Source organism: Verticillium alfalfae, genomic scaffold, assembly GCF_000150825.1.
Source record: "Verticillium alfalfae VaMs.102 supercont1.6 genomic scaffold, whole genome shotgun sequence".
NCBI lineage: Eukaryota > Fungi > Ascomycota > Sordariomycetes > Glomerellales > Plectosphaerellaceae > Verticillium > Verticillium alfalfae.
The window spans coordinates 339,714-348,320 of NW_003315033.1; the positions used below are offsets into that span (position 1 = coordinate 339,714).

General features: G+C 56.9%; 4 protein-coding genes across 4 annotated transcripts; 2 read left to right on the forward strand and 2 right to left on the reverse strand.

Annotated features, from left to right (window-relative positions):
• Positions 1-204: 204 nt before the first annotated feature.
• Positions 205-1,764, reverse strand: VDBG_05194 (predicted protein; the record flags this gene model as incomplete). Its single annotated transcript, XM_003004035.1, has 2 exons — positions 205-1,370; positions 1,443-1,764. 2 exons carry the CDS (start codon positions 1,762-1,764, stop codon positions 205-207), a joined length of 1,488 nt encoding a protein of 495 aa, XP_003004081.1.
• Positions 1,765-3,080: 1,316 nt separating this feature from the next.
• On the forward strand, positions 3,081-4,639 carry VDBG_05195 (DNA helicase; the record flags this gene model as incomplete). The annotated part of the gene is made up of 5 exons (XM_003004036.1): positions 3,081-3,089; positions 3,152-3,378; positions 3,448-3,716; positions 3,901-4,030; positions 4,204-4,639. The coding sequence occupies 5 exons, from the start codon at positions 3,081-3,083 to the stop codon at positions 4,637-4,639; spliced, it is 1,071 nt and encodes a 356-aa protein (XP_003004082.1).
• Positions 4,640-4,892: 253 nt separating this feature from the next.
• On the reverse strand, positions 4,893-6,538 carry VDBG_05196 (conserved hypothetical protein; the record flags this gene model as incomplete). Its single annotated transcript, XM_003004037.1, has 3 exons — positions 4,893-5,545; positions 5,658-6,468; positions 6,530-6,538. 3 exons carry the CDS (start codon positions 6,536-6,538, stop codon positions 4,893-4,895), a joined length of 1,473 nt encoding a protein of 490 aa, XP_003004083.1.
• A 523-nt stretch (positions 6,539-7,061) lies between these two features.
• On the forward strand, positions 7,062-8,237 carry VDBG_05197 (ubiquitin fusion degradation protein; the record flags this gene model as incomplete). Its single annotated transcript, XM_003004038.1, has 2 exons — positions 7,062-7,340; positions 7,392-8,237. The coding sequence occupies 2 exons, from the start codon at positions 7,062-7,064 to the stop codon at positions 8,235-8,237; spliced, it is 1,125 nt and encodes a 374-aa protein (XP_003004084.1).
• Between the last annotated feature and the right edge of the window lie 370 nt (positions 8,238-8,607).

The following is an 8,607-nucleotide window of genomic DNA, read 5'->3' on the forward strand; positions in this document are numbered from 1 at the left end:
GTTTGGCAGTGCAGCGAGCTCTCGAGATCGGTTCGTGCGGCCCCCCAGGCGGCCGACATTATCTGCCGCCCATTGCGCATGTTCGATGAGCTTGTCCTTGGTCAAAAACGTACTCTCGTGGGATTCGACCCCTGGCCTCGAGCGCCCTGGAGTCTGTTTGTCGTAGCCTGCATGTCAATCGAGCTTCTGACGCCCGAGGGGGCACTAGCTGCACCTGTCGCAGGCTCGCCCCCGTCTCGCTTCCTCGAGTGCTCGCTCGCGTTCCTCGACCGTGTTGAGCGCATCGGGCGCCGCCGAACCATGTTGGGAGGTTGCTGATGCTGCAGGTCCAGGCGCAAGTAAGGAGAGCTGTCGGCCGCTCGTTTCCAGCGATGCGAAGCGCGCGTCTGTCTCTGCCCTGTCCTTCTTGATCAGGTTGCCAAACAGTACCGCCATGTTATTCAGCTTGTCCTGCACCGTGCTGCAGCTTTGGTCATGCTGTGCGATGGTGACGAGCTTGGATTCCATCTCTTTCAGCCGATTGACCTCGGATTCGAGAACGGGCAGCTTGACATTGATGTCAGTACAAGAGTCGTTGATAAACTCCATGTCAGTGTCAGCAAGAGGTGCTGTGGCCTCATCAACCTTAGCCGTGAGAGCTCGCATCTCGTCTCGCATTGTGTCAACCAAGGCCTGCAACGTCTGCGAGGCAGCCAACGCTGGGACCTCGGGTGTAGGCTTCAAAGACGAGTCTCCCGCAACCTCGAGTCCTGATTTCAGGGCTGCATTTTCATTCTGCAAGCTCTGGATATGAGACTTGGCATCAATCATGTTGGCCTCAAGCACCGAGATCCGCTCTGCATGTTTCGCGAGCGCATCATCATGCTGTTTTGTTCGAGCCGCCTGTTTTTCTTCCCACGCCGTCTCCCGGTCCACCATTCGCTTTTCGAGAGCATCAAGCCGAGAGTCGACGCCACCCTGTTGCTGTGGCTGGGCATGGGTTGGTGGAGTATGGGCCGCCAACTCGAGCAGTTTCTCGAGCCAGATTCTTGTCTCATTGTTGAGGGTCGTATTGTTGTGCTCGAGTTCTTTATTCAACATCTCCATTTTCAGGTCCAGTTTCTTGGTAGCATGGGCATGCACGTCGCGCACCGAAGGGAAATCGTTGTGTTTGGAAGCGCCCTTCTCAAGTTCCAGCCTCTGTCGAACGCATGCCTTCTCGACCTCCTGTCTTTGTTTTTTGAGCAATGTGCGATCTGTGACTGGAGTCACAACGTTGCGAAAAAGGCGGAGGAGGACGTCGGCGTCGGATTGTTGCGCTGCCGTGGATAGGGGACCTGCTTTAAATGCGGACGCATTGGGCGCTGTCGCGGATCGGTTCAAGCCCGGCCCTGTGGCACGGCATGCCATCGTTAGCTCCTGAAGTCCACGAGGGCTCGCCGGCAAACTCAAACAAGACGTACCCCGAGGTGGCTCTTGCGGGCGATGGCTTGCTGGACCACGTGGTGGGGAGAAGCCGCCGCTCTGCTGGAACCTGTCTCGACCCTGTGCGCCGTCTCGGTGGTCTTTGCGAAAATCTGTCGAGTTGCGTCGGCCACTCGCGCCAGGAGAGCGCTCGCGATCAAGGTTCCGTTCCCAGTCGCGGTTGCGATCCCGCAAGGTGCTGTCCCTCAGCGGGCTTCTGACCCTAACGCTTTGTTGTTGACCGTACCCGCTTCTCTCGCCGTCGCGCCGGTCGGCATAGTTGTACGCGCTCATACGGCCCGCGTCGTCCCTTCTCGACATGATGCAGGTATGTCATAGGTAAGTGAGGGTCAGCGCTTGTGTTGTCACGCCGCGTGTTGCTGTCGTCGTGCGAGGTTCAACCACTGCGAAAGAACTCGAAATATTGGCGAATCAAACGGAAACAAGGAGGCAGGTGCTGATATTATGCTATGAATGCCGGCGGAGAAGGCAAGAACGGTACGTCGTCGGGGTATCTTAAAGGTGAAGGACAAACAAACGGGTACGAGGGGTATCGAGATTGCGACGAAAGACCGGAAAGCAGAGAGGAACGAGAAACGCTTGATGCCACAGAATTGACTGCCGTCGAGTGCAAGTCTTGCAGGAAAGTATCTGCCTAACGCCGTCCCACCGAGTGAAGGGAAGGGAAGGGTGGGAATCAAAGGGCTGAGATGCGTCACAACCGAAGCACCTGGTGGTCGCGAGGACCACCAGGCTGATTTTGGAACTGCTTTCTAGCGCCAACAAGACCCCCGGTTGGGCCGGCGCGGGTTGACCCTGGTCAAGCCCCAGGTGTAAGTGATGGGATGGGATGTGGGTTCTCAGAGGCTGGCCTGCTGGCCTGGTCAGCTCTTTTTGCCAAGAGGACCACCAATTTCAGGTGGCAGGCGTGGTCCTCGATGACCTGGTATGCGGTTGGTCCCAGGCTTGTGAGAATTTGTTAGGGAGCTGGAACGAACGCCTTCCTTTCTAATCATACGAGAAAGAAAGCAGGCAGACGACGTCAGGAGGTGAGCTATCAAGGCGAGCGTTGCAATATTTCAGGGGTGTGGAGGCAGTTTTCATGTGATCCTTGAAGATAACATGCAACAGTGGGTGGGTTTTGGTCAGACTGGCTGGAAGAGTCGTCTGCCCAGCAATATAGGTACTTAGAGCTGGTGCGTGCTCATGCCGCCCCGTGCTGTGCAAATGTGTGATGCGAGTTGGAAGGCCGACAAAAGGAGACAGAAAGCGGGGAGCCGGCCAAGGGGAGGAGAGGGGGGGGGGTCTTTGAGTGTGGGACCCTGGAAGATACGGCAAGGCATTATTAAATGGACTTCACCAATGCGACGCGTCGTGGGCGTCGCGGCTGGCTGTGAGCCTTGATGATGTGCCTGGGTGAAATAGAAAAACAGGTGTGGGCCTAGACATGCGTATCCACCCTGGTGCAGGCTACAGACGCCGCAAGCGCGCTCTGGACATTTTCTGCCGCGCAACGTCAAGGTCTCTGCATCCTAGCACCCCCCAAAGTCGATCCAGCCTGCGTAACCTGTCGCATTCATCACCACGGAGACTCTGCATCACTTTCACCACAGCGATTCCACAATATCGCATCCAAGATGGCCGCGGTACGTCATACTTCCAATCAAACTGTCGCCACTGTGTGGCCTTCTCGCTCATCAATGTGTAGCCTGTGATGACCGTCTCCGAATCAAAGGAGCTTCGAGGGCTGAACCTCATCGCCGCGCACTCCCACATCCGAGGCCTTGGTGTTGATGGCACATCACTCGAACCGCGAACCTCCTCGCAGGGCCTTGTCGGACAAGAAAAGGCGCGAAAGGCCGCCGCCGTCATTCTTCAGATGATCAAGGAAGGCAAGATTGCCGGACGCGCCGTGCTGATTGCCGGCCCCCCCAGGTACACCTTTCAACCACCCTCTGCGTCCTGCCTCATCCTGTGACGCTTGCTGACGCAGTCTGTCTGTAGCACTGGCAAGACTGCCATCGCCATGGGTATGGCCCAGTCCCTCGGCCCCGACGTCCCCTTCACCAGTCTCGCTGCCTCCGAAATCTTCTCCCTCGAAATGTCCAAGACCGAGGCCCTGACCCAGGCCTTCCGCAAGTCGATTGGCGTCCGCATCAAAGAGGAGAGCGAGATTATGGAGGGCGAGGTTGTTGAGATCCAGATTGACCGCAGCGTGACGGGCGGCGCCAAGCAGGGCAAGCTCACCATCAAGACGACCCGACATGGAAGCTGTTTATGACATGGGTACCAAGATGATCGACGCCATGACCCAAAGAGCGCGTCATGTCCGGCGACATCATTTTCCATCGACAAGTCCTCTGGTAAGATCACCAAGCTGGGCCGGTCCTACGCTCGTTCGCGCGACTATGACGCCATGGGCGTGGACACAAGTTTCTGCAGTGCCCTGACCGCGAGCTCCAAAAGCGCAGGGAGGTCCGTCCACACTGTCCACCCCTGCACGAGATTTGATGTCATCAACTTCGCGGGACGCAAGGGCTTTCCTTGGCTCTTCCTTTCTTCCGGGCGGACACGGGGCGAGGATCCCGTAAGCCGAAAATCCCGCCGACCCAGATCAAACACCCAGGGTTCGGCGAGTGGAAAGGAGGGAGGGGCAAAGGCCCGAGATTTGTTTCCCCGGTTGTGGCTCTTCATCGATGAAGGTGCACCATGCTTGATATTCGGAGTGCTTTTCCCTACAATCAAACCGGGCCCTTGAAGGACGACTTGGGCCCCCATTCGTCAATGGATGGGCCAGCAACAGGGGGCAACTTCGCGCATTTCGAGGGAAACCCGATTACAAGAGAGCCCCTCCACCGGCCCTTCCCCCTCCGATTTTCTTGATCGTTGTCCGTCCATCAATCCACACCTCACAAGTATAAACCCCGAGGAGATCAAACAGATCCTGACCCTTCGGGCGGCGGAGGAAGAGGTCGAGGTGTCTGCTGACGCTCTGGCTCTGTTGACCAAGATCCGCCAGGAGGGCGGCCTGCGCTACGCCCAGCAACCTCATTACGACGTCGCAGCTCATCAGCGCGAAGCGGAAGTTCAAGGCGGTGGACGTCGCCGACGTCCAGCGGAGTTTCTTCCTGTTCTACGACCCCGACCGCAGCGTCAAGTTTGTGACCGACTCGGAGAAGCGCCTGATAGGCAATGATGGCGGTGTCGACTTTACCGTCACCAATGGCCACGGTGAGGCGATGGACGTGAGCTGAGTATTTGATCCTTGCAGTTTGGCGTTAAGGGGGTGGACGTAAAATCGGATGCGTTTCGCCGGGAAGGCGGTAGAATACTGTTCCATACAACAAGAGAATGGCATCGCTGTGATGCTTGGTTTGGACTGAATGTCACTGTCTTTAGTAGCAGCCATACGTGCTTGAAAGTGGTATCTTTTTTTTTTTTTAATCTTGCTACGCAAAGCCTGCGACCCTGCTCCATTCATTCTCATCGCCTGCCGGCCTGAACTCGACGCCTTCTCCGAAGTACCCAGCATCTTGCCATGCTTTCATGGTCTGGCTGTCGAATGGGCCTTGCTTGTCCGCGTCATCGCGGCCATCCACCCACCGGAATTCCCACATCTTGCCCTCTTGCGATTCTGCCTCTTGCGTCGGCTCCACCCAATCCTCGCCGGTTTCGCGCTGCCACTCTCTGAGGAGGACCTCTCGTTCCTCATCGTAGATCTCAGCACGATCTCGGCTCAACAATTTATCAGCCGCGTCAGTGATGGCTGCAATAGCCTCTCGTATCCTCTTCTGCTCAGGGTCCTCTGCCTTCTCCGCCTGGTCGACATCCATGCCCTCCGCGCCTCCTTTCTGCTTTTTGAGTTTCCATTTCGGGATTTTCTTCTGTTTCGCTTGTCCTTTGCCCAGTCTCGCGAGTGCTTCCAGTGCAGTCTCGCCCTTATCCAGCTTCAGAATCAGACTCTTCAGAATATCTGTCGTCAACAAGCTGTCGTTCTCCATTCGCAACCGTCTCGCCTCGGCCTCGCGCCTCTCGTGGGCCTCGGCCGCCTTCTTCATCTCCTTCTTGCTGACGCCGTCGAGCCATTTGTCGTGTTGCGCATCTGGATCCACCGCTTTGCGAAATGAAGTTTCCGTCCGCGTCGAAACGCCCTTCCTCTTTCTCGTCCTTCATGTTGAAGGCCTCGACTTTTGGCGCGTTCCGCTTCAGGCCACCGAGGCCGACCTCTTCGTCGATACCCTCCTCCTGCATGGCCATGTCGCGCGTTTCCTCGTCGTCGTCTGAGTCCTGGTCATCCAGGCGAATCTGTCCGCCGCTCTTGCTTTGCATGTCTTGCCCCTCTATATCGGTATCCTGTAAGAAATGCACAGCCTTTGCCTTCTTCTTCGCCTCGACCGTCGACTCAGGCGCCCCAGCAGCCTCCTTTGGCGCATCCTCCGGCTCGGCAAACATGTCGTCATCGTCGTCATCGTCGTCTGCCGCATTGGCTTTGGCACCCTTGGATCCGCCGCCGGCGCTCTTCGAGTCGTAATTGTCCAGCTGCTCGAGAATGTTGGCCTCGCCCTTGCCGAGCGCCCGCTTGTCGGCGCGCGTATTGAACGTCTCGCCATCCGAGTCGCTGTCGTAGCCGTCGAGGTTGACGGCGCCGCGCTTGGTGGCCGCGCCACCGCCGATGACGTCGGCTTCGAGGACGGCGTCCTCCTCACGCGCGTCGGCGGCGAGGGCGGAGGGGTTGCGGACGTCGAACTTGACTTTTTTCGAGTCGGGGTCTGCTGTGTCGTGTGATGGGTGCGGGCGAAGTCTTCGCCTGCGCGCTTGGGGCGCGCGGCTGTGTGGCGGGATGCCATGGGGAGGGGCAATGATGGGATATGGTCGTAAGTGCGTGAGGCGATTGGCACGCTGTTGAGGGTGGGACGTGGCGTCTGGAGGTGTGCGGCAGGTCGTGAGCTTGGAGGAGCTCGGGAGAGCTTTTGATGGTGAGTGGGGTCTGTTCGTAGAGAGCTCTTGATGACGGAGTTGAAGTAGCTACCTAGGTACCTTCAGTCACAGTGGTCCGTGTTGATGTATGTAGTTATGCGAGCTATACTGTGTACATTCTCACCAAAGAGCCGTATTCTGGGAGCTCGCAAAGATGTGTTCGGTGGAAACTGAATCCGAAAAGCTAACCTCTCAATTAGTTATATTTAACTAATCAAATTAAGCTCGTTGCACGGAGTTCTAGTGGTGATATAAGGAATATGTTTTCGAGTAGAGGAGGGTCAGCTTCGAATCGGGGCGCTAATCTTCCCAGTGTCCATGTGGAGCATGCGGAACTCCAGCGCACTTCAGTCGGTCGTCATTCATCAGCTGCCTCGAGCAGCTTCCACATCCCACTAAAGCCGCCGACCTTCTGCTTCAACAGACAAACGGCAACCCACCTCCTTCATACAACAAGCCGCCACCTCTGATACTCAATCCTGATCATCAACAGACTGTCATCTTCAGATCCTTCGCTCATTTTCGCCAGCAACCAGCAGTGCACATTCTTTCTGTTGGTGTAGCTCGAGTCACGCCCCTCCGCACCAGTCCTAATCGTCCTCGACAACTCCGCCTCGACCTTTGACCACAGCTAGGTCAACATGTACCAGTTCTCCCGTGGTGGCCGCCGGCCGATTGTCCAGCGCTTCGACGAATACTACCGATGCTATCCTATGGTCTTCGCCCCCGGGCCCGAGCGACCTGACCTCAACTATGGATCCAAGATCTTTCTCCCGCCATCTGCTCTCGACAAGGTTTCCAAACTCCACGTACAGTGGCCCCTGATCATGGAGATTATAAACGGGGAAAAGGGCAAGCACTCGCACGCCGGTGTGCTGGAGTTTGTGGCCGAGGAGGGCAAGGCGTACCTGCCCCAATGGGTATGCTGACATCCCAAATCACTGGTAGCCGCCAAGTCGTCATGCTAACAGCTGCAGATGATGCAAACACTGGGCCTCGATGTTGGCGATCTCATACAAATCAAGACGACCTCTCTGGAGCTTGCGAGGCATGTTAAGCTCCAGCCTCAGTCGGTCAATTTTCTCGATATCAGCGATCCCAAGGCCGTGCTGGAGAAGGCGTTTAGGAATTTCGCCACTCTCACCAAGGGTGATGTGTTCAACTTTTCGTACAATGACGAAGTCTACGATGTTGCTGTTCTCGAGGTCAAGCCCGAGACGGATAAGATGGGTGTCAGCATGATTGAGACGGATGTCGAGGTTGACTTTGCGCCGCCCGTCGGCTACGTCGAGCCCGAGCGCCAGCCCCGCGGTAGCGGCACCAGCACCCCTCGCAGTGTACGTGGCGGTCTGCCCGCCGGCGGCCTCCTGCACAGCCAGGGCACCATGGCTCAGGCCATCAACTACGGTGCCATCGCACCGTCTGTCACAGCCAACATTTCCAACTTTTATGGTGAAGGCCAGCGACTGAAGCCTGGCAAGGCCAGCAAGACGTCCACACCCCAGTCGGCCACCCCCATTGGCGGTGTATCAGCTAACCCGGTCCCTACTGGTCCCTTGCCTCGTCGAACGGCTGGACCAGCGCCTCTCCGTCTCCCGCCCAACAAGCTCTTCTTTGGCTATGAGATCAAACCGGTCAAAACAGATGCTGATAAGGAGCGCGAGAAGGAAAATGCCAACCGACCCCACTTCGCAGGCCAGGGACAGACGTTGCGTGGAGGCGCCGTGAAGCGTAAGGGCGACGCGGACGAAAAGCCCAATGTTGAGAAGAAGGGACCCAGCGAAGGACGCAGGTTGGACGGTCGTGATGGCAAGTAAGTCTTGTTGTTGCTCGCTGAGGGTGGTCAACGATGGATGTGGCGTTTAAGGGTGACATGATCATTCGATGGTCATTTCTGGCGTTGGAGGCCATGCATTGGGAGAGGCGACTGGGCTAGCTCGCCACGTAGAAATTCGAGTTGATCTTGATATGCGCACGTCTATCCCGTGTTTTGCTCCTGGGTTTCTGAGATTGGTTTGGCTACATACTCTGTCCCGTACACAAGGGTGAGGCCCGAGGCATCAGAGCAGGCCTGACGGTCAAGTGATAGACTCGCTCGTTGTAGGGTGCATTTGCGCAGCATGGCTGTACTCTCTCCTTGGTGGATTGTGATCAATGTAACGCCGTGAGAGTTTGGCATGAATTCTA